The following is a 26,312-nucleotide window of genomic DNA, read 5'->3' as shown; positions in this document are numbered from 1 at the left end:
TGAAAGGGTTACCATATGAGGAATGTCTGGCAGCTCTTGGGCTCTTTGAGTTCAGTAGAATGAGGGGGATCTCATAGAAACATTCCAAATGTTAAAAGGCCTGAACAAATTAGATATGGCAAAGTTATTTCCCATGGTAGGGGAGTCTAGGACAAGAGAGCACGACGTCAGGATTGAAGGACGTCCATTCAGAACAGAGATGCAGAGAAATTACTTTAGTCGGGGTGGTAAATCTATGGAGTTTGTTGCCACGAGCAGCTGTGGAGGTCAAGTCATTGGGTGTATTTAAGGCAGAGATAGATAGGTTCTTGTTTAGCCAGGGCATCAAAGGGTATGGGGTGAAGGCAGGGGAGTGGGGATGACTGGAAGAATTGGATCAGCTGATGATTGAATGGCAGAGCAGAATCGATGGGCTGAATGGCCTACTTCTGCTCCTATATCTTATGGTCTTTATGGTCTCATTCCAGTCTGACTTTATTGTACCTCTGTATAAGTTGATCAAATTTTATTCTGTCCATTGAACAGCGATGCTCATATCCAGGTGTTGTATTTCATCATATTAGTGGGTTCAGGTCAATTGGTATCTGTTTCGTGAAACTCTCTCAACCAGAATAGGTCCTTTTGTGGACAGACTGCAAATGTGCCAAATTTGCTGAAGCTCTCAGTGTAAGCCACAATGGCATATATTTTAATGTGTTAATTATTGTCACAGGCACAGAGGATAAACACATAGATGTGATGTAGCACAGACTTAAGATACGTTGATTGAGTTCCAGTGCCAGATGGTCAACACATTCAGCATTTCCCCAGATAATGCAATCAATCTTGGATTTTCTGAAAAAGAGAAAAATTAAAAGACATCACTGTTGTAACTGTGAACAAAGTCATGAGAGAGACACTGAAGCAAGTTGATATAGAAGTGGTTTATTCAGCATTTGAGAAACTCTTGGAAGAAGAGGCTTGGCTGACCCAATATTATATGACATTTTTATATGTGAAAGATCAAAGGTAACAGCAAGACAATTCTATAGTTACAATTTATCTACAATGCTTCCTTTGAATTACATATAATTTCCAAACACCTGTCTTCATACCCACTCTCCAGGCACCCAAAATAAATGTTAACTTCTTCCGACTCTGGGCCACATTCATGCATATTGCAGGCTTCGATGATCAAATGGAGTGTTTCTTTGTTTGCAATCAACCCCCAAAATACAGCATTGTTCAGAGCTGCAGCTTAAATTCAGTCTACAATCCACGTTCAGGTCTGAAGACTGACTGCTGTTAAAATTAGCATTTGCTGTATACCATAACTCCAGAATACACCTTAACAGTTTCACCTTGGAGTTGTACTTCAAATCCGACCTCAAATGAAAGATGCCAATAATACTCAGAAGCAATAAAGGCAATACCTGTCAGTCAAATTAATGTAGAATCTGGGCAAGCTCCCACATTTCAAGCAGAAGTAACATTTGTATATGAAACTTGTTGAATACAAACTCAGTGATAATGAGTAGTAACGTTATGTACTTTGAACTGTTCAGGCTTTCATATAGTTAAAGCACTCAATTAAACATGCTGAAAGCTTTATTTGAATAAGTTAGAAAATTACTATTTCTGTTTTGGTAAAGGGTTTTACATCCTCTGTCAAAATAGTAAAGCCATCCTTAATTTCATGAAAAAAATCTTTTCTTGAGGCATTAGAACTTAAAGTAGATGGAGTTCAGTATATTAGAAACTTCCAATTGCATAGACATGAAGTAACTAATTAAACCAATTAAATGGTGTTCTTCTATATTAGATAAGCAATGGTTTGTGCTCCTTGTGAACTTTTTAATATTGTTGCAAGTTGAATCAAATCAAACAAAAAGAAAGTAACTTCACGGCATTAAAAAAAACACAGTATGCTATGAATTGTAGGGTGAGTTAGCCTGACAAATCTAAACCTTAATTGAAGCTGTTGTGAGAGACTTTATGTACCTTGGCAGACAAATTAGTCACACAGCAAGGTTGGAGCCAAATGAAAAGAATAGCAAGTGCAGTATTTAATAAATTAGGTAATAATATCAGCAATTTTACATGAGGCAAAAGATTTTGATGGTGTGACTTTAAAACAATATTATATATTGGCTATTGAAGTAATTGAGGGAAGAACCAATCCTTCACATAAAGTGTTTAGTAAGATGAATCCAATAATAAATCCAGTTAAAAGATTTGACTACAACTAGTAAACCAAGGAAATAGAACAACAGATGCTTATTGTTGTAATGTGCTTATCACATTAATATTGTCTCAACAACTTTACAGAAATGGGCTAGAGAGCAGCAGTGAACTGGAAGACATTCTTAGCCTGGAAGAATAGAGGCAGCCTTAGAGGACCTTCAGCAACTGGTTTAGATTTGGCTTTCTATTCTGAGCAAAGAGAGGCCTGATTAATAAAATGATCTGTTCTTTTGATTTCATTTCTTACTGCTTCAATAACTGGAGCAGTTGTAAGGAAATTGTATGTTGTGCTGTTGTGACAATGTCGTCTTTAACATATCTGAAACTCTTTAAAGCCACATGGTGGTTTCTGCTGCTAAATATGCATTTTTACTGATTACAGGAAACATTACAGCTCTTCATGAAAAGGGTCTGCTGTGACTTATCATGAAAAGCTGAAACGAGTACAGATGAGCTGCATCATTCTCTTTTTTCTACCCCATTCTTTGATCTGGACACTTGACTTTGAATAGGTCATTCCAAGAACTTTCTTCGTGGGAAGCTTTCAGAGTGAATTTATTACATGTCAGTAGACTAAACCCATATATGGAACTGCTAATCTTACATAATTTCCTTCAGCCTGCAAAGATCATGCACTGGCTGCCCTCTGTTCAAATTGCAATTGTAGCAGCAGACTTGTGGGGAGGGAATAGCCACAGGAACTTGTATTACTTTTGATTGAGCTGCTTTTGTTTCCGCTTTTCATATTCAAGTTTGAGACAGCTTGCAAAACTTTCAGTTTAAAGGGGCATCAATTTCATTGGACAGTGATTTTTATGATGTTATACTTGGCAAAATGGCTTGCTTATCAAGAAACAATGTTTTCAGTCAGAATTAGGTTCTGGATAAAAAGCAAGTACATACATACTATTCGTTTTAAGTTTAATCATTTTTCTCAACTAGATCTTGTTTGAAAAGCGGAAAATGGGAGCTTGCGCTGTCCACTGTCCTCTGCCTTTATGCGGTCCTTTTAATTATTGGTAAGATGAGTTTAAAAAAGGTGCATCTTATAACATGGTTCTTGCATTTTTTCATTATCTCATGAATATGAATGTCACAAGCAAGATTAGTTTTTAGTTCTACCCTTAACCAGCCATAAGAAGGTGGGAGTTCTTGAACTGCTGCAGTTAGTGTGCTGAAGGTATGTGTTGCTTTGTGACAGGACTTTGGCTTGATGGTGATGATAGGTAATTCATGTAGTTTTGATGTAGTGTGCAGCCTGAAAGGGGACACTGCAGGCACTGTTTCTCCTGCTCCCTTTGATTTGGAGATGTTATTGATGTAGTAATTTGCAGTAGTACATCCTGCAGATGCTACATACTCAGCTACTGCTTTGATACATTGGTGTTGATCGGGAAAGAAAAGGGCAGCCCATTTACCACCTTCTGGTTTGAAGCAAATATTGGAATCATTTAATTACATTAGCATTAGTCCATGGCTTTCCATTGCCTAAATCCTGTGGTGACTAACTCACCTCTTACCTACACGAAACCTATCCACCATCTGCAAAATTCAAGTCAAGAGTGTGTTGGAATACTCTACACTTGCCTAGATAATTCAAAAATACTGAAGCATCGTGACACCAAACAGGACATAGCAGCACATTTAGTAAGCAAGCCTATGCAAAACCATTCACTCACTCAATCACTGGTGCGTTAGTAGCATCCCGTTGTACTATCAACTGAGTGCACCAAGACCCCTCAGACAGCACCTTACCAGCTAAAAGAACAAGGAAAATCAAAGATGGGGCCACCACCACCTGGAAGTTACCCTCCAAGCCACAAACTATCTTGACTTAGAAATCCTTCACAGTCCCTGATTCAAATTTGTGATTCTCTGTCTCTGACAGTAGTGTGGATATACCCACATCCCTACGACTGTGGTGGTTCGAGAAGGAATCTCACCACTTTTAAGAGCAATTGGGGATGGGCAATTTCATGCAGGCTCATCCTAAGAAGTCCACATACCTTAAAAGAAAAAAAACGGATTGTTGTTGTTTATTGCCAACAAGACAAGCCTAAAGAGTAACAGTAATAAATATTTAAAACTGCAGTGACCAATGTAGCAACAAGTTAGTTATATCAACTGCATGTAATACAGGAAGGTGGTTGATATTTCATGTTACATCCCATTTCATCTCTTCCTTTGTACTGGTATTGATTTAGGGAATATCAATAGAAGTTACCAACCTATTTTGACTGTGATTAAGTTTGTTTTATTTTCGCTCCCAGCATCCACTTAAAATGTAATCATATCGTGGAACTATGTCTGATCTATTTTTGCAGCTTTGAGATCAGTGGCCTTCCCAAATTGAGAACTAATTCTTGTTTAGAATCATAGATTTACAGAGTGCAGCAGCTATTTGGACTGAAGAGGCAGTGTTTTAAAGAAAAACCCTGTCAGTCAGAACACCTCTCTCCCCATAGCCCACTGATCTTTCCCTAAAATGCCTACATTTTTATGTTCCTGTACAAGAATTTATAGGCCACCCTTTTGAAGCCACTGCTTAAACTCTGTCAGCACGTAATAGGTCATGCAATCCAAAATCACAACCAGTTCTTTTTTTTCTGTCATTAACTCCTCATCTTTCAATACTGTGGAAAAAAAACTGGAGCCACAGAAATTAAAGCCTTGGTTTTCTTTAAGGAAAATCTTTCTAGTAGTGTGGGTATCACAAGAGCAAACATCAGAATGGTTTAAAATCTCCAAGGGAATTTCTCTTTTAAGATTTTCATTCTGCTTTTCGGCAGTGTGGTGCCCAGCCATCAATTAATTAATTGGAAATTAATGGAAGAGTCTTGCCATGAGTTCATGGTTATTTTAAAATACATCATTACAGTATTTGCCAATATTTAAATGTTTAAGCTGAAGAAATTGTGTTTACCATGAATTGTTCTGTTCATAACACCAAGTTCTTAGAAAAATAATTATTGTCAGGGAATGTGATGTAAATTTCTTGAGTCATTAATGTAAAGTTATCATAAGAGTGAGTAATTTAGAACTGGAGTGGTCATTGTTAGTAGTGTTGGTACCCACATATTTTCTGTCTGAAATTTACTTTTAAAATACATATTAAATATACTCTTGCCACTTTAAGGTTAATGGCTGCAAAATATTAATTCAATTAAAGTTACTGGGAAATGCAATCCTAGGTAAAAGTTAACTACTTGGAACTGCAATCCCAGGTAAATGTGTGTTATTATCAAGAAACAATTTCAATCCTACAAAATATAACTTTTGATTTCCATTGTTGAATTGTTGTTTCCCTCTGTTTAGTTAAGAGATGTTATTTTGTTTTCTTTTTGTGGGGGGGGAGATATTTTCTAAGTTTTATTTTACTGTTTATCTAAACTGGAAACAAAATGTAGTATTTGGTTGATTCTTTCATTGTGGAGGATATTAAGTTTTGTCTTTGAAGAAGTATAGTGCCAATGAAACCAGTCACTGCCCAACAGCATTTGACATTAATGCCTTCAGTTTAATTTACAATCGTATTCAGTATAGCAATGATTTCTGTAACCAGAGGTTTATACATGTAACTTCCCTTGTTTGCTGGAAGTAATATTTTTAACTAATAGGCATGTACACCAAGGTAAAGTTGTTAATTTGCAAAGGGAAAATTATCTAAAGCCAGGATAATTTATATGGAAAATGGGAGTAGTCTGGAACAGTCTGCACTATTGCAGACTGCTCACATTTTCCAGGAAAACTTTTCCGTTACTGTCATCCGATCTTTTGTGCCCTTAGCTGTTGGGTAGCTGTAAAGGAACATGAACAGCAGCACTAATAAATTTGAGGTGCAGTACAGTAGATGGAAATATTATATATTTAACTCTACAATACCTTAGGGTTTTTCCTCCAAATTCAAAAGCGAATTAGATTCCAACAGAACCTACAATTGTGAGAGCTAACTTGTCTCTTTACCATATTCATGATCCCAGATGGAATCTTTGATGAAGTCTGATTTCATTGAAAAGTCCTGATAAACATGGCAGGAGCAGCACTAGGTATTTTATAGCACCAGTCTGATAAAGTTACACCATGTTTCATTTGGGATGCAAGTGTTGTTAGCAAGGCTGGCATTTATTGCCCATCCACAACTGCTCTCGAGTGAGGGTGCTGAACCTCTGCAGACCTTCTGATGGCTCTGCTCCCACACTGTTGTTGGATATGGAGATCCTAGACTGAATGTTGATGATAGAATAGTGACGTATTTCCAAGATAAAGGTGGTCATGCTCCTCGCGTCTATAATCTTAGAAGTAAAAATCACAGAGATCTAACATGAATTTTGTTGGTGTGTATGTGGCAACCACTGCATTGCTGAGAGACTTGAATATTTTTAGGGTGAGGCATGAGATATCAGCAAAGCATACTGCTTTGTTGGTGATCTGAGTACTGTTAGAGCCAAACTCATCCAAATGAGTGGAGAGTATCCCATTACAATCCCGGTTTGTGCCCTAGGGGTGATGAGGCTGAAGGATAGCCAAGCCACAGAATGCCAGAGGTATGTGATTAGCCTCTCTTTTGATGGGAATGGTCATTATTAATGGCATTTAATAGCCTGAAGGTTACTTACCACTTATCCGCCCATATCTGAATGTTAACATGGTCTTATTGCAGGCAGGCGTGGATTGTTTCACCTTCTGATGTGGTGCAGGTTGAACTGAATATTATGCATTCACTCGACAAGCATTATCACTTTTGATTTTATGATGGTGGGAGCATCCATGATGAAGATATTTGTGCCAGGGTGCTGTTTTGAGGAACTTCTACAGCAGTGCCTTGGAACTGAGATGATTCACCTTTGACCTCCACAATCATCTTGCATTGTATGAGGTATATCTCCAGATATTGTCAGTGGGCAGGGAGAAAGCAATGCCAAAGTCCATCTGCAAAGGGAAGGCAGTCACCTTGAACTCTCCCTGAGGAATTCCATTCTCGGCTTCAGGCCTGTAATGTGGTTTCTTTTGAGCAGATTATTGGAGAGGAAGTGTTGCTTCAGAGCACTATTGGAAAGTCTTTCCATCTGTTTGCTGAGATTGAGTGTAAACTGGTTGGGCAGTAATTAGATAGATTGGATTTATCCTTTTCAAGCACAGGAGATGGCTGGGAAATTCTACATTGTTGGATTGATGCCACCTTGCATTCTAAACGATTGAAGGACTAAATTAAGGCAGAGATTAGAGGGGAAAAAAATTTGCAGAAATTGATTCTGAACAATTAGTTAACAGAACTTCCATAATGTCCTCAACATTTGCAAAGAGGAAAAGACGAGGCTGACATGCAGCTATGTTCAAAGGGAACACCAATTGATCAATTTAAATTTGCCTCCTCTCTGGGCCCCACCATGAAAGATACCACTCCTCAGCCAATTTATTTCCCTTTACATGACATCACAAAATGGCTTAGCACTGGATATAGTGAATGCCATAGATCCCAATGATACCTTGTCTGTGGTGCTGAAAATGTGCCCTCCATCATGAACAAAGTCTCTTGTCAAACTGCATGAGTAGACTTCACACACCTGGCAGCTACCGGACAAAGTGGAGGAGGTACCTCCTTCTGCTGAAGCACAGGATGAAACCAATCTAAACACTTACCATCTTAACAAGCAACACTCCATCAGCAAATTGTTGAAAGGTGTCATTGATTGATGCTATCAAGTGACATTTAATCAATAAACTGTTCACTGATGCTTGGTCTCAGATCTCATTACAGCCATTAAATAGATCAAAGAACTGAATTCAAGAGATCGGGTGTGAGTGATTACCCAGGACATCAAGTTAACATTAGGCCAAGGAGCCCTGGGTAAAATGAACAGGAAACACAGAGCAATTCTGCACTCAGCAGAGTCCTTTCTATTGCAAATTAAAATGTTCGTGGGTATTAGCAGGTTAATTCATCATTGTAAATTGTCCTGTGATTAGGCTAGGATTAAATTGGGGCATTGCTGGGCGGCAAGGCTCAAAGGGCTGGAAGGGTCTATTTGCACTGTACCTCAATAAATAAACTTAAATATTTTAAAAGTCACCCATCTTTTCCTTCAAGTGCTTCTCAGAGTAGCTTCTACCATCTTCTGACACTTCATATAAAGCCTTCTCTCCCTTGTGGCACAAACAAGAATGTATCTGATTTATTGCACAAATTTGATTTATAGCTAGTCAGAAAATACTGCCAGACACGGACAACATTCAGTTAATAGATTTTGTTAGATAATGATTCACACAGAATTGCAATGAAACAGTGATCATGTCTAATGAAAAGCGTCTAGCTAAAGTACTTGATGTTCAATGGTATTGACATTGCCAGATCCCCTTCGTTAAGCACTCAGATCACCAGAAAATGAATTCAGCTACATGCTGTAGCTGTGAGATAAGGTCGGAGGCTAGTAATGGTGCAGAAAGGGTTTACACCTTGATTCTAATTCCTTTCCAGGAACGTGCTGGAATCCCCTCCATGCTTGAATGAGTGCAGATCCTCTAGTTGTTAAACAGCGGTGACAGGTTCCAGATATTTACCATGGATTTAATCGTCACCTTAAACATGTTCCACTGTTGAGGCACCTTGGCTGCAGTGTGCACCCTCCAATTGCAAAGTAAACCCAGCTCTTCTGTCTAGATGGTCAAATGCAGCAGTGTCATGGGGATTCTACCACCTACAAGGTGGCTGGGGGGGAGCTGTGTACTGCTCCTATAATCACACTTCACCAAAATAGAATCCAAATTCTGGATCTCACTGGCAAGCACAGAAGGAGTTCCTACACCTTATGGGCTGCACTTCACCTGGCTAAAATGCAACAGCTTCTTAAGAAGAGCAATTGGAGATTGGGAATAAATGCTAAATTTATACAAAATCTCTAATCAAGAATATCCCCATTAAAAGGGGTGGAACTGAGAGGATTAAGGTTCTATTTTCATTAGAAACTGATGTCAACTTCAGTCCTTGTACACTTAAGGTTCAAGGTTCAAAATGCATTTATTGTCAAAGTATGTATAGATTATACAACCGTGAGTTTTCCTGTCCTAATAGGCAGCCGTGAAACTAAGAAACCTAAAAGAACCCATAAAAAAAGACCATCAAACACCCAGTGTGCAGAGAAAAGGAAAGAAGAAACAAATCAACTCATGCAAACAATAACTGCAGACAAACAGCGTTCTGAACTGAAGTCCACAAAGAGAGTCCGAGTCCCTTAATTCAGCGCAGAGCCGGGTTAACATCGTGGAGCAGTGAGCTGAACTGGCCTGTCCCTCGCTTTGGGTCCTGACACCCTGACCTTTTCAAACTTGCCCAGCGCCCAAGTCATCCAAACGTTGGGTTCAGTCACTTCGATACACTTGGGGGCCTGGACCCCGCTGCATGTCACTGGTGCCTTCTTAAACTGGAATTCATTCTGCAGTCTGAGTAATGTTCAGCTGTGGAATATCAAACAGACTGTAACATGTGAAGCAGCCATAAAAGCAAGATCAGTACTTGACATTTGCTGATAGCCATAGGGATTGACAATAGACCCAATTTTATTTTGGCTGGAACTGTTCCAACAACTTTAAAAGTTGTTCATTGCCATTTGAAATAAAATGCTGAAAGACTTCTTGTTTTAAGAAGAGTAGGCAAATTTTGTGACACACCAATTAGCTTAAAATTATGCCCACTTCAAGCAGACTAATCTTACACAATTTATTTCCCCAGTGAAGTACTTAATAGGTTAGAGTAGTTTAATGTTATACTAAATACACCTAAATCATTTGTTTTTTCAGGAAAAGCACAAATTCACAACATTTGCATGAAATAATTGCTAGAATCTCAAGAGTCACATATTCTTAAATGGGAATTGAAGGTTCTAACAGTACCAAACATCTAAAGTGATGAGGATTTTTTCATTTTAGTTCTGGGCTAAATAGATTCAATTAGTTTCTAATCAAATATCATTTTCAATAAAAATCCACTTTTTCATGGAAAATATTCAGAATTGCTGCTAGCACTAAGTGTAATAAATCATTTATATATTTGAACCAGACTATGACTCTGCATTGACATACAGTCTAAAGATAATCCATATAATGTAATACAACAGCCTGTGACTGAGCTTTGGTCTATCCTGATCTCATTTTGGAGATGTTCCACATGACTCTAACAGAAAGAAGATCTGCAGTGTGAGCTGTAATCTTCTCCTTGGTATTAATCAGGACACAAATCCAATTGTGAATCCAAGATAAATGATCCATATAGAGAGAACATGGATCTCATTCCTCAGCAGGGATTCTTTAGACTGGAGCAAGGTGTGTAAGGGGAGAGAAAGATTTGCTGACAAGGTTGGTGTAAGGTTCAGAATTACATAGACCATTCCTGTGCTGTTGTGGACTTTTTTGTAGCACATGTAGTAAAAGCTGTATTGCAAAGCCAAAAATTCATACTTTCAGTGTTGGGATTAGTGAACTATTCTATCCAGCGGACAATGCCTGTAATATTGACTAAAATAGCAAAACCAAGAAATAGCACTTTTAAAAATAAATGCCAAGCACTTATTAAAGAATTTAGTGATACAATGACATTTTTGGGAGGCAATAAACATCTTCAGAAGGGGACTGGGCTTGAATATAAAATTCAAACCCAAAAAAACGATGGGTAATTTAAATTCTACTTAATCTCACTACATCTTGCCATTCTGACATCACCTTCACCATAAACGTCAGTACCATGAAACACTTGTTGATAATACTGAGCAACTCACCTTGAACTGGATATACTACCAATATTGGCTAGCACAACCCAGACTGACCAAAACTCAAATTTTAAATTAAAATTTACATTTGCCCTGAACTCAGCAAAGGTACCATACTATTCGTGGTATTTAGGTCTAGTCTGTTAAGCATGCTTGAAACTTGCTCAAATTCATCATCCAACTTGTATCCATGTTTCTTTCCAAAAAGACATACCAATTGAAAAGATTATAAACATAAGTAGTGGGTCATGTCTAACCATCCTTATAGAGTTTTTTGAGGAAATTATCAGGAAAGTGGATGAAGGTAAGGCAGTGGATGTTGTCTACATGGAGTTTAGTAAAGCGTTTGACAAGGTCCCACATGGGAGGTTAGTCAAGAAGGTTCAGTCGCTCGGCATTCAGGATGAGGTAGTAAATTGAATTAGACATTGGCTTTGTGGCAAAAGCCAGAGAGTGGTAGTTGATGGTTGCCTTTCTGACTGGGGGTCTATGACTAGTGGTGTGCCACAGGGATTGGTGCTGGGTCCTTTGTAGTTTGTCTTCTATATCAATGATCAGGGCGATAATATGGTTAACTGGATGACACCAAGATTGGTAGCGCAGTGGACAGTGAAGAAGACTTATCGTATCATGGCTTGCAGGGTGACCTGCATCAGCTGGAAAAATGGGCTGAAAAATGGCAGATGGAATTTAATGCAGACAAGTGTGAAGTTTTGCACTCCGGTAGGACCAACCTGAGTAAGTTTTACACAGTGAACGGTAGGGCACTGAGGAGTGTGGTAGAACAAAGGGATCTGGGAATACAGGTCCAAAACTCGTGGAAAGTGGCATCACAGGGTTGTAAAGAAAGCTTTTGGCCCATTGGCCTGCATAAGTCAAAGTATTGAGTACAGGAGATGGTATAAGACGGTAATGAGGCCTAATTTGGAGTATTGTGTGCAGTTTGGCCACCTACCTGTAGGAAGGATGTAAACAAGGTTGAGAAAGAACAGATAAAATTTACAAGGATGTTGCGATTGAATAGGTTAGGATTGTATTCTTCAGACCATAGAAGACTGAGAGGAGATTTGATAGAGGTATACAAAATTATGAGGCATATAGATAAGGTAAATGCAAGCAGACTTTTCCACTGACATTGTATGGGACTATATCCAGAGTTCATAGGTTAAGGGTAAAAGGTGAGAAGCTTAAGAGGACCATGATGGGGAGCTTCTTCACTCAGAGGGTCGTGAGAGTGTGGAATAAGCTGCCAGCCTAGGCAGCGCATGCAAGCTCAATTTCAACATTTAAGAGAAGTTTGAATAGATACATGGATAGTAGGGGTGATGAGGGCTATGGTCCTGGGGTAGGTTGATGGGAGTAGACAGTCTAAGTGATTTCAGCACGGACTAGTTAGGCTGAAGGACCTGTTTCTGTGCTGTACTTCTCTATGACTTTATCACTCTAAAATAATTTAGTCACCCCAACCAAGTTGTCACAAAATACTCTGACCCCCTAGGGAGATTGACCTCTGCAATTTTGTCAGTTATGCAGAAGAAAATTCTAACTAACATTTCTTTTTTGCTGGTACTAAGAACAAAAATTATTCTATAAACAAGAATGGGCTGCTGCACAGAATCAAATTGTTAAACTTTATGTACATTCCTGCCATTAAACACAAATAATGCTACAACATAGTTTTAACCATATCCCCTTCAAATTTAGAGTCAGTGGTGAACAGCACAGAAAGAGGCCCTTTGACCAACTACATATACAAACCATCATGCCTATCTATACTAATCCCATTTCCCCTTTTACCGCTTGCTCATTCGGGTACCCGTGAAGATGTCCCATAAGTGTTGGTACAGTTCCTGCCTCTGCCAGATCTGGTTGCTTATCCCAAAAACCAATTCCTCTGTGGGGAAAAATGTACCCCTCAGATTCCCTTTACACAATCACTTCTTCACCTTAAATCTATGTCCTCTAGTTTTTGACAGCCCTACCATAGGAAATAGACATGGCCTATCTACCCCAAATAATTATATGCCTCCATCAGGGGGGTTAATCCTGTCTCTCCTGATGACTCAGGCCCTCCCATCCAGGCAGTATGGTTGTGAAACAAAAAAACAAGCTGCTGGGGGAACTGAGCAGGTCAGTCCCTGTGTCACCACTCAGCATATGTAGAGGAGACAGTCTGTGTGCAGAGGTAAGGCACAGAGCTATAGCAAGAGCTGACAGGTAACAGGTGGATCCAGGTGAAGAGAGGTTTGTGGGCCGATGGAGCGAAGGATGGAGATAAACAGTCGTGTGGGAGTTGATTAGTGGAACTAGATAAGGTAGGGATGCTGAGCAGAGGGGAATAGTGCGGGGTTGGGGGGAAGATAGGTTACCAAGTAGATTGAGTGTGTGGGTAACAAAAAGCGGGATCTCAAACGCACAATGTGGATTGTTGTTTTGTTTCCACAATAGCTTCTCGACTTGTTGACTTCCTCCACAGCTTGTTTTTTGCTCCAATTTCCAGCATTGCGGTCACTCGTATCAACAGACTTGTCAACCTTTTCTGCATCCTTTCTCACTTCCTCTGGACTGGTCTGATTAATTGACAAACTACCTGCTCTCGTAGCTGCTATAGATTTTCTCTTTTATAATGATCTTCTGTCGGAGTCCAGTCCTTGATCTGGTCACACAAAGTAGCTGTAACTGGAATGAAAGTCGAGCTTTTTCCTGGTGGATGGGAAAACAATGATGCCTGTTACACTGAGCAATTTCTCTTAAGTGGAAGAAGGTTTCAGGAATAAGCAGTTTTAGGACAGCTCCATCATGGAATCAAGACTCCCTTTTGTACCAATGCAGAGTTCGCCAGCTGAAGTGAGGCCTGGAAAGAAGCGGATTATCCTTCTGGGGATGCTGCAAGCTCTGTGGTGTTAGATGATCAACTATAACCTCCGTTATCCCAAGAACTTACCCAACGATGCTGCAAGGAATGCAGTAACCTTCTGAGTATAGCCGTACTGAAGGTATTGTCCCTAACAAGAGAAAATCTGCAGATGCTGGAAATCCGAGCAACACACACAAAATGATGGAGGATCTCCACAAGCGGAGTTCTTCGAGCATTTTGTCTGTATTGTCCCTAATTAGGGGCTGGCAGTGCTACTGGGTGCGCCTTGTTGAACTGTCTACAGCAGCCGTCCCCAACCACCGGGCCGCAGAGCATGCGCTACCAAGCCGCGAGGGAACATTGGGGACCCCTGGTCTACAGCACCAACAACCAGGTTAATTCATCCCTGTAAATTGTCCCTAGTGTGTAGTTGGGTGGTAGAATTTATGCAGAGCAGTTGAAAACGTGGAGAGAATAGGTTAAAGAGGATATTGAACACTGTGATTGCAATGTCAACTGGCATAGACTCAAGGGACAAGAATGACCACCTGCGCTACAGGGAAAGATGCTAAATACATATCGAGTATCAGTGCTAATGACTACACTCACCAGCTGTAGGTACCAAGGAAGAATTATTCAAAGAAACCTGCTCCACCTTACTTACACAGACACACACTCACCTCCTTAGCACGGTATTAGCTCTCATCCCATTATCTCAGTAAATTTATTTCAGCAAGTCCGAATGGTTATATAGATTAGTTTAACTTGTTGCAATTCTCCCTTGGTAAGAATTTTAAGTAACCTCATTTTCTCCACCACTCCAACTCTTTTAATCGCCTGTATCAAGGACTATGAACCAATTGCTCATTCAAGAGACTAAAACAAGTTACCATCCTGGGTAATTATGTTCACAGTTTCTATTAGGTAATCTAATTAATTGTTTTATCTGCAAGATTCTTTCATTAGAGGCCCGGTCCTAAAGGCCTGTAATCAAATGATAGCATATTCCCATTACATATAAAAAGGTCATTAAATGAACAAGAGATAATTAAAAGTATTATAATTAAAATAATTAACCTCAGCTTTCTCATACTATATTATTGGGCTTGGATCAGTTTCTAGAAAATGTGTTGCCCACTCAGAAAACTTCAATGTTGTGTTCTGTGCTCCTATTGTATCAGATGTAGAATAAGCAAAGGAAATGACTGCATGTACTATTGGCTTTGTATAATTCACACCCCATTAACAGATGTGGAAGGGAATTTCTGAAGTAGTAAAGCTCAATATACTGCACGTGATTACAAACACTAGAATATCTGCAAATGCTGTGAATCCAACACAACACACAAAAAACGCAAACACGAGGAAATCTGCAGATGCTGGAAATGCAGACAACACAAACAAAATGCTGGTGGAACGCAGCAGGCCAGACAGCATCCGTAGGAAGATGCACAGTCGACGTTTTGGGCTGAGACCCTACGTCAGGACTAACTGAAAGAAGATTTGTAAGTGGGAGGGGGAGGGGAAGATCCGAAATGATAGGAAAAAACAGGAGGAAGAGGGAAAGAGCTGGAAAGTTGATTGGCAAAAGGGATTCAAGGCTGGAGAAGGGAGAGGATCATGGGACGGGAAGCCTAGGGAGAAAGAAACGGGGAGGGGAGCCCAGAGGAAGATGGAGAGCAGGTGAGGAGTTATTGTGAGAGGGACAGAGAGAGAGAGGAGAAAAAAAGGGAAAATAAATAAATAAATGATGGGGTAAGAACGGGAGGAGGGGCATAAACAGAAGTTAGAGAAGTCAATGTTCATGCCATTAGGTTGGAGGCTACCCAGACAGAATATAAGGTGCTGTTCCTCCAACCTGAGTGTGGCTTCATCTTGATAGTAGGGGAGGCCATGGATAGACATATCATAATGGTATCATCCAGCCTTCCAGCTCTTAGCTCTATCCCTCCCCCTCCTGTCTTCTCTTATCATTTCAGATCTCCCCCTCCCCCTCCCCCTTTCAAATCTCTTACTATCTCTTCTTTCAGTTAGTTCTGACGAAGGGTCTTGGCCCGAAATGCCGACTGTGCTTCTTCCAATGGATGCTGTCTGGCCTGCTGCATTCCACCAGCATTTTGTATGTGTTGCAACACACAAAAAATGCTGGGGGAGCTTAACAGGGCAAGTGGTATCAATAGGAAAGTAATTAGTCAACATTTCGGGCTGAGAACTTTTATCAGGGCTGGAAAGGAAGGGGAAATGAGTCAGACTAAGAAGATGTGGGGGGGAGGGAAGGCGGGAGGAAGAAGCATAAGGTGGCAGGTGATAGGTGAAACCGGGAGAGGGAGAGAGGGTGAAGTAAAGAGCTGGAATATTGATCGCCAAAAGAGATAAAGGGCTACATGTGATTGGTAGTTTCTCAGTTGAAAGTAAAATCATCTTCTTCACTGACACTTGTGTTTTGGTTTGAAACCATGTCCATCTAAATGTTTAAATCTGACAGTTTTAAATCCCCATAGCTGTATATTTTTCTACATGAATGTTCAAGTAATTTATAGTGCAAGAGACCATGAAGGGTGAGAATAAACATGGTACAGTGCATTGAAGATTAATAGAGAAACCTTGTTTTTAGATAATATCATACAGGCCTTTATGAGGTGGGGGATATTGGTGACAGTTTAGAAAACAGGTTCCTAGAATACATGATTTTCTGTAACATGAAGCTGCATTATCTGTACATCTATCAAGAAAAGCAATCTTAAAAAAAATTGTGTTGATTTATTTACTTATTTTCCCCACACAATTTTCATGAGAGCGAATTTTATTCCGTACTCTCAAATGATCTGTGAGTTGTGCAAGGGAGATTTTCAGTAATTCAAATGGCTATTACACATACAGAATAGTGCTAATAACATACATTGGTTCCATGGGTCTTTGTTTTGTGACTGCGGAAAAGGCAAATTTCAGAGTAGTATGCTACGTACATACTTCGATAATGCATACTACATACTTTGAATCTTTGAACTTAGCAGATGTTTCTGGAGTGGTCTCATCACACTGCAACAAGCTCTATCTATAGAAGGCACTTTTATTCCTAAAATTAATAAAACACTGTCAGTCTAGTAATGGCTTTGGTGAAGCTAGGTAGTTCGTAGTGTTGAATTTAAACCAAGCTGAACGCCACTTCAAGTGAGAGATATTGAGCTTTGTGGTGGCAGCTGCTTCTTGGACTTCAAGAAATCGATAGAATTCTTAATTTGCTAATTAGTCCTTGGTCCCCAAGGATATTAAAATAGCAGGTTTCATCATAGACAGGAACATGCAAGTCACAGTTGATCGTGATGAAGTATAAATTTGTGCATTAGTTGCTGCATTGGTCCATTTATGATTCAGCGCAATACACAAGACAATGTCACTGTAACTTCTAACAGTTCCTTAAATAGATCAATATTCCCATTTGCACTCACACAATAGAAATATAGAAGAGAATTAATTCTGATATTTGTGGAACACCTGCAGCCCTTTGTACAGATTAATTGTGCAGATATTAAAATTAATTCAATGACTATGTTAAAGCATGATGTAATAAATGGTGTTCCCAGACAAATGACAGCTGATGCTGAACAATAACAACTTGCACTAGTTTATGCACTATTATAAAATGTTGTGAGACCACCAAAACAAATTTACCTAAAAGTAAATCTGAACAAAATCTATATCTTTCAAAGATTAATTTATTTTCTTTCTACTGTTCCAAATATTTCTGATGGTTAGCAGTTTTCTCTTTAGATTATTAAGTTTCTTTATCTGTCGAAGTCTCACAGTAATCAGTATCAGACTCTAATTTCACATGTTAATTAGCTACAATCAGGCTGCCCAAGTATAATTGAACCTCCTTTGCTGATTGTTGATGTGCATAATTCATATGATGGAACTGAGCAGCCGGGCAAGGATGTACTTTCCTTGATCAGATGTCATGAGTCACATTCCTGTCATCATCAATTACCGATGTGTTGAGCTACATTACATTTTACCTGAAAGCAGGTCTCCCAAGTAGCTGCTGTAGATGATCAAGGTGCCTCACTGAGCAGAGCATAGCAGTTTCAAAGTAAATTTATTCTCAAAGTATGTGTCTGCTACCAAATACTACCCGGAGATTCATCTCCTTGGAAGGGTGTACAGTAGAACAGCGGTCCCCAACCACCGGGCTGCGGACTGGCCTGTACTGGGCCGCAAAGCATGTGCTACCGGGCCGTGAGGAAACGATATGAGTCAGCTGCACCTTTCCTCATTCCCTGTCACGCACTGTTGAACTCGAACATAGGGTTGCCAACTGACCCGTATTTGCCGCGACATCCAGTATATTGGGCTAAATTGGTTTGTTCCATATGGGTCCGCCCTTATCCCATATTTCCCCTGCTAAGGTAGAGCGTTCCTATGAAACCTTTCGTGCCGAAATGGCATAAAGGCAAAGAAGCAATTACCATTAATTTATATGGGAAAAATTTTTGAGCGTTCCCAGATCCAAAAAATAACCTACCCAATCATACCAAATAACACTAACATATAGTAAAAGCAGGAATGATATGATAAATACACAGCCTATATAAAGTAGAAATAATGTATGTACAGTGTAGTCGGGAAGATTAAGTCAAAATTGATTTGTGGACAAAAAATTGGCACGGACACGCATGCGCATGTCACATGTGCGTGTCACGCATACGCACACAGGTGCCCGCACAAGGCTTCATGGTCATGGTAGTCTTTCTTGGGTAAACACAAGTGTCCCGTGTTTGACTGCTACTTTTGTCCCTTATTTGGGAGTAAGAAAGTTGGCAACCCTAACTGTAAAAGACATGTTGAGGTGAGTTTAACCCTACTTGAACCCCCCCCCCCCTCAGTCGGCCGGTCTGCAAGAATATTGTCAATATTAAACTGGTCCATGGTGCAAAAAAGGTTGGGGACCCCTGCAGTAGAACAAAGAAGTGCAATTGAATCAAGGAAAAAATACGCAAATAGTGCAAATACTAAAAGAAGTAAGTAATAATAATAATAAATGTTAATAAATAATACTGAGGACAGGAGCTGTAGCATCCTTAGGTTGTGTTCCATGATCAGTTCAGTGTTGAGTTGGATGATGTCCATGCTGGTTTAGGAGCCTGAGAGTTGAAGGGTAATAACTGTTCCTAAACCTGGTGGTATGGGACTCAATGGTGGGGAGGGCTTTTCTTGTGATAAACAGGGCTTTGTACACATTTTGTAGGCTTTTCCTTTCTTGGGCTCTAGTGTTTCCGTACCAGGACACGAATCATGCAGTCAGGATATTCTCCGCTGTGCATCTATAGAGGTCTATCAACGTTTTAGATGACATGCCGAATCTGCATCAACTTCTAAGAAATTAGAGGTGCTGCCGTGCCTTCTTTGAAATAGCATTTAGGTGCTGGTCCCAATAGAGATCATAGACAGTCAAGGAATTTAAAATTACTGATCCACTTTTCACAGAATATACAGTGTAATGTTTCTGCCTAAAGCACTCATTATAATGCAGTTGTGAAAATGCTTTCTTATCTGCTTTTTTTTTCTGCAGAGATACTGCTAAAATGAGTAGCATCTTTATTCTAAGCTGTATGTGAGATTATTCCCCTGGTTAAGGCTAAGCATTATTGTTAACTACAGAATCTTAACTATGGCAACTGAACTGCAAGAAAGTTGGTGCAACGTTTCCTGCTCTTCCTTTCTGTTATTTTCCCACCTCGACGGCAGGGCAAGTACTTGCTCAAAATCAAGTCACAAAGGTAACAGATATGTTGCACTGGGTGACCATTGCCCCTGCTAGTACAACCATCGTGTCTTAGGAGTTCTAGAGGATGGCATAAAATACAATATTTGTAAACCAATTTCCCCCTGCTTCCATGCACCAAGGCCATAGCAGTTGAGGCAGCCATGAACAGGCATGTCAGAATGAGAAGTCAAATTGCAATGGGTAGCCACCAGGTGGTTCTGCCTTTTGCAGCAGACAGAGCAAAGGTGTTCAACCAAATAGTGCACAAATCTGCATTGGGTCTCAACAACGTAGAGGGGGCCGTAGTGGGAGCACCAGATACAATACTCCTTACCTTACCTTCCCCTCCCCCCCCCCATTCTGACTTCTGTTACCTTCCTCTCCTGTCATGCTGAAGGGTCTCAGGCCCAACTGTTTCTTCCCTCCATAGATGCTGCCTGACTTGTTGTGATCCTCCAGCATTTGTTTGTTTGTTGTTCAAGATTTGCAGCCGCTGCAGAATCTCGTGTGTTCAGAACTTAAGTTGTGATGGTTCTTCAGCAGAAAAACATTCTGGGGTAATCAGGAACACTCTGCAGTAATCTTCACCCAGCTCAGCCATATTGCTTGCTGTAACTTGGTCTTCTTGCATTTAGCCCAGGTCTGGAATAACCAGCTCTCTTCCTAGTTCATATTTATTTGTTTTTATTTTATTCAGAAAAGGCCCTTCCAGCCCAACGAGCTGCACTGCCCAGCACTGTTCCCTGTGTGCACAGTCGTGCAGTAACTGAATTGCTCCCACTCACACAGCCTTTGTTGCTGTGTATATTTTCTTTAATATAATGTTAATATAAGATTGAAATTATCCTAATATAATTTTGAAATCTATGTTAATATAATTGCAAAATACCCTGCAGTTAATTGTGTTAATGAATATAATCCATTTTTTTCTAAAATAATAAATGTACCACAGCCTTTACTTTGAAACATTTTAGAGCTTCAATGTATTTACATAGCTCGTGTTTCCAGTTACAACCCTGTTTAAAAATTGTAGCAGAATGGGAGTTGGTAGCTCATTGTTAATAAACTGCCACCCTGCTGAATGCTAATGCTGTCTATGTTTAGAAGTTTATGAAACATGCAAAATTTTCTTTGTAGTACTTTATTTCATTATACCCTTCAAATAGGTCAATTAAAGGGAATGTTGCTGCCCAGTAACCTATCTATTTATCTCCAGTCTAATCAAAGGACAGTTTACAATTTACAATGACCATTGGAATGTGGGAGGAAACCAAAGCACATTGAGGAAACCCAAACACTCATGGAAAGGACATACAAACTCCTTATAGATGGCATCAGAATTGAGCTCTGGGCAACTAACTGCTACGCCCTATATTAACTGCCTATGGAAGAGCATTCAGTGCCAACAGCTGCTATGATCCGTCATTAGAGAGCCAAAAGTCCTCGTCCAAAATAAACATTTCCCTATGCAAATTACAGCCCATATTGATGTAGTCAGATGCGATTAGTAATTTTAAAGGTACACATTGGCCAAATGTCTCCTTGCATTGCTATCAGGAAATTATCAGAACATTTTTAAACTTAGTTTTTCACTTAATTTGCGGATCATTCTTCACTGAAGGATTGAGCTTCAACTGGCATCACTTTGACTTTGTTTTAGCATTGCCCTGCACCCATCTTTCAATGAATCAGTGACAAGTCAACTGTCTGACAATGCAAGACCAAGGTCAGAAAAGTGGTAGTTTTATTTTGCTAGGCTTCTTTGCTACCAGTTTGAAATAACTCCTCTATCAGCCATCCATATGCCACAAATGACTCTTGCATTTGTTTACCAGATGTTCATCAGGCTTCTTATAATTAATGTATTTGCATAGTTATTGTTTTCATTTAACTAATTGATTACCGTCATTCTGAGTTGACAGTTCTTTCAGATTTACACTGTACAGATATTGCAGTGTTTGTCAACTTCAACCACTTTTGCTTAGTTGAATCTTTCTTATAATGGCAAGAATAGTACCACTTGACCTTTAAGTTGTCTTTTGCCAAATTTATGAAAAGAAATAATTGAACAATAGACGTTGAAAACGAAGGTGGCAACAATTGAATGGATTTGTAAACAATTGCTCATGACAGCATTAAAAGAGCTTGCAATCAAAAAATCCCTTTCAATTGTCATGATTAGATGCAGCAAGACTTTGGAATTAAAATATTCTGAAAATTGAGTGTCTACCAGGTCAGTTGTGTTTTGGTTTGAATGCAGTTCTTAATTTTGAGATGGAATTGTATCATTTTTATGATCTATCAAACATGGAAACCCTCAGAAGTTTGTGATGGAGGTTGGACCTGTAGTGGTTAAAACAGCAACATTCAATCGAAGACCTTTCATACAGTTTACCCAGCAACTGACCAGCTAAAAAAAAACTTAATGGAACTTGTTAATTTACGTACTGTTTACAAAATATAATCTGAAAAAGTGTTTTGAAAAAATGCATGTACATAGATATGCTGTACTCTCTCAAACTAATTTTCTCTTTCACATCCACAGATGCAGCAGCTGTTCTATGAAAATTACGAGCACAACAAAAAGGGATACATTCAGGATTTGCACAACAGCAAGATTCATAACGCTATAACACTCCATCCCAACAAACGGCCCTCCTATCAGTACAGACTGCATAATTATTTGCTAACCCGTAAAGTTTCAGAACTACGCCATCGGACCATCCTGTTGCATCGAGAAAGTGCTTCTATGAGCAAGCTGAGCAATACTGAAGTGCGCAGGGAGGATCAACAACTTGGAATGATGCCTTCTTTTATGCGTTTCCAGCCGCAGGATAGGAACGAGGTCCTTGAGTGGGAATTTCTGACTGGGAAACACCTTTATAGCATGGTAGAAACACAAATCCCTCGGCAAGGCATCAACAGCATGCTGCGTGCAGCACTGGATGACACCATAATGCAAATTATGGAAATGATCAACTGGAACTCCAAGACCAGGGGACGTGTAATTGAGTTTAAAGAAATTCAGTATGGCTACCGCAGAGTTAATCCCATGCATGGAGCAGAGTATATCATGGATCTGTTGCTACTTTATAAGAAACACAAAGGAAGAAAGGTGACTGTTCCTGTGAGACGCCATGCTTACATTCAACAATCTTTCAGTAAACCATTCATGAAGGAGGCTGAAGAAATTAATGCCAGAGAGCTTGCGGAAAGTATAAACAATGATGCTCAGTCATTCTCCTTCCTCTCAAACTCACTGAAGATCTTTTCACCATTCCAATTCACAGAGAGCACCAAAGAGCTTAAGCAACGTAATGACCAGAAAGTTCACATCCTAGTCCCTCTCACTGGAAGGTACGACATATTTGTGCGGTTCATGGAGAACTTCGAGAAAACTTGCCTTATTCAAAAGCAGAATGTAAAACTATCCATATTGTTATTCAATTCTGATTCAGTCCCAAATGAAGGCAATCACATGGAGTTAATGAAAGAACTTAACCTGAAGTATCCTAAAGCAGATATGACAATTCTCCCAATGAGGGGAGAATTCTCCAGAGGCTTGGCACTAGAAATGGGTTCCTCTTCATTTCACAATGACAGTTTGTTGCTCTTCTGTGACGTTGACTTAATTTTTACGCCAGACTTTCTGCAAAGATGTAGGGACAATACAATTCAGGGAGAACAAGTTTATTTTCCTGTAATCTTTAGTCAGTATGACCCAAAAATAGTTTATGGTAGTAACCCTGTAAATGATAACAACTTTGTTTTCACAAAGAAGACCGGTTTCTGGAGGGATTATGGCTTTGGAATTGTTTGCATATACAAGAGCGATTTATTGCAAGTTGGTGGATTTGATACCTCCATTCAGGGATGGGGCCTGGAAGATGTTGATCTTTTTACTAAGGTGATTTCTTCCGGCTTGAATGCCTTTAGAAGCCAAGAAATTGGGGTTGTCCATGTTTACCACCCTGTTCACTGTGATCCCAATATAGATCCTAAGCAATACAAGATGTGTCTAGGGTCCAAAGCAAGTACATTTGGATCAACAATGCAGCTGGCTGAACTCTGGCTTGAAAAGCATTTAAATGGTGGATACAATAGAACTATATCCTGACACTCAAGCTCCTTATCTCACTCTTCAAAGGATTTTACCTCAGATTTTTACATTATTATGCTTTTGGTTCTCCAGTCACCTCTTCCAAAGAAGATTTTCAAAGCATTAAGACAAGGTGAATAACATTCATGAATATTTTAATGTCCTATGGAAAGTGCTTTGAAAATGGGTTATTTTGATCTTTGCCTAAGCTGGGGAGATTCAAAACACCTGAGAGTTCTGTCAGTTGCATTCCTCGTGCAGGCTTTGTAAAAGTGCTTCTTGTGTCAGAATCTGAACTCCAAAATCAAAACTGATATGTTGGAAATTATGCCACAAAAGTGCTTTAAGCTTCAAGTGGGAAAGAACTATTGTAGACTTTTTAATTTATGTTCAGACTTTAAAATTGTTGACATTCACCATCTGCAGTATTTTTAAAAAAAAACTATGTGAACAAATGTATGATTGTATGTTTGCTTTTAAAAACTTTTATGTGGGAATATATTCTCACAAGATTACAGGTACTGGTGACCAAGCTCTAATTGTCAGAAATGTATGTATTCCGTGTAATGTGTACAGCGAGTTTAGATGACTCCTGGTTTCTTCAAGTGGAAACATGCTGCAAGTAGGCATGTATCTTCATTCCTTTAGCTTTGTGTCTTTAAATGCCCCTACAGTTTGCCGCTTAGAAATCATCTGAGAACAATCCTATTTATAATAAAATATCTGCATAACATTATTTGACTTCCTAAACATGGTTGAATTGTTTTTGTTAGTTTAATGAACATCATTGACAAGGAACATACTGCTGCATTAATGAAGTGGGTGGTTATTTATTTTATTAGTAATTTTTGCATTGGTCAAGTCATCTCTGGATTTAGCAGGGTGTATTATTAGAAGTATTGGAAATGTTCTTGAAAGTACGGTGGCATGCAAAAGTTTGGGCACCCCTGGTCAAAATTTCTGTTACTGTGAATAGCTAAGTGAGTAAAAGATGACCTGATTTCCAAAAGGCGTGAAGTTAAAGATGACACATTTCTTTAACATTTTAAGCAAGATTACTTTTTTTTATTTCCATCTCTTATAGTTTCAAAATAACTAAAAAGGATAAGGGCCTAAAGCAAAAGTTTGGGCACCCTACATGGTCAGTACTTAGTAACACCCACTTTGGCAAGTACCACAGCTTATAAATGCTTTCTGCAGCTAAGAGTCTTTCAATTCTTGTTTGGGGGATTTTTGCCCATTCTTCCTTGCAAAAGGCTTCTAGTTCTGTGAGATTCTTGGGCCGTCTTGTATGCACTGCTCTTTTGAGGTCTATCCACAGATTTTTGATGATGTTTGACTGTGAGGGCCATGGTAAAACCTTCAGCTTGCACCTCTTGAGGTAGTCCATTGTGGATCTTGAGGTGTGTTTAGGATCATTATCCTGTTGTAGAAGCCATCCTCTTCATCTTCAGCTTTTTTTACAGATGATGTGAGGTTTGCTTCCAAAATTTGCTGGTATTTAATTGAATTCATTCTTCCCTCTACCAGTGAAATATTCCCCATGCCACTGGCTGCAACACAAGCTCAAAGCATGATCGATCCACCCCCGTGCTTAACAGTTGGAGAGGTGTTCTTTTCATGAAATTCTGCACCCTTTTTTCTCCAAACATACCTTTGTTCATTGCAGCCAAAAAGTTCTATTTTAACTTCATCAGTCTACAGGACTTGTTTCCAAAATGCATTAGGCTTGTTTGGATGTTCCTTTGCAAACTTCTGGCGCTGAATTTTGTGGTGAGGAGGCAAGAAAGGTTTTCTTCTGATGACTCTTCCATGAAGGTCATATTTGTGCAGGTGTCGCTGCACAGTAGAACAATGCACCACCATTCCAGAGTCTGCTAAATCTTCCTGAAGGTCTTTTGCGGTCAAACGGGAGTTTTGTTTTGCCTTGCCTTTCTAGCAATCCTACCAGCAGTTCTCTGGGAAAGCTTTCTTGGTCTTCCAGACCTCAACTTGACCTCCACTGTTCCTGTTAACTGCCATTTCTTAATTACATTACGAACTGAGGAAACGGCTACCTGAAAACGCTTTGCTATCTTCTTATAGCCTTCTGCTTTGTGGGCATCATTTATTTTAATTTTCAGAGTGCTAGGCAGCTGCTTAGAGGAGCTCATGGCTGCTGATTGTTGGGACAAGGTTTGAGGAGTCAGGGTATTTATAAAGCTTTGAAATTTGTATCACCTGGCCTTTCCTAATGATGACTGTGAACAAGCCATAGCCCTAACAAGCTATTTAAGGTCTGAGACCTTGGTAAAAGTTATCTGAGAGCTCAAATCTCTTGGGGTGCCCAAACTTTTGCATGGCGCTCCTTTCCTTTTTATCACTCTACAATTGTACAAAACAAAAATAATACACTAATCTTGCTTAAAATGTTGGAAAGAATGTTTCATCTTTAACTTTATGACTTTTGGAGATCAGTTCATCTCCAGTCACTTAACTATTCACAGTAACAGAAATTTTGACCAGGGTGCCCAAAACTTTTGCATGCCACTTTGATTATTGCTTCATACCTACATTTCACTGTGGTTAATTTTTGTACCATCTTTCAAAATGCAGGCACCAGAGGTGGAA

At 39.5% G+C, this 26,312-nt stretch overlaps 1 protein-coding gene across 1 annotated transcript in view; it reads left to right on the top strand.

Annotated features, from left to right (window-relative positions):
• Window positions 1-24,444, top strand: part of LOC134357400 (chondroitin sulfate synthase 3-like) — a 247,743-nt gene extending 223,299 nt beyond the window's left edge. Inside the window, exon 2 of the mRNA XM_063068948.1 lies at window positions 22,149-24,444. Coding sequence (XP_062925018.1) covers window positions 22,149-23,720 — 1,572 coding nt within the window. The 3' untranslated portion in view covers window positions 23,721-24,444. The remainder of the gene's footprint in view (window positions 1-22,148) is intronic.
• The last annotated feature ends 1,868 nt before the right edge of the window (window positions 24,445-26,312 follow it).

Source organism: Mobula hypostoma, chromosome 16 (genome assembly GCF_963921235.1).
Source record: "Mobula hypostoma chromosome 16, sMobHyp1.1, whole genome shotgun sequence".
NCBI lineage: Eukaryota > Metazoa > Chordata > Chondrichthyes > Myliobatiformes > Myliobatidae > Mobula > Mobula hypostoma.
The sequence above is the reverse complement of the archived record's forward strand: the minus strand, read 5'-3'. Positions and strand labels throughout refer to the sequence as shown.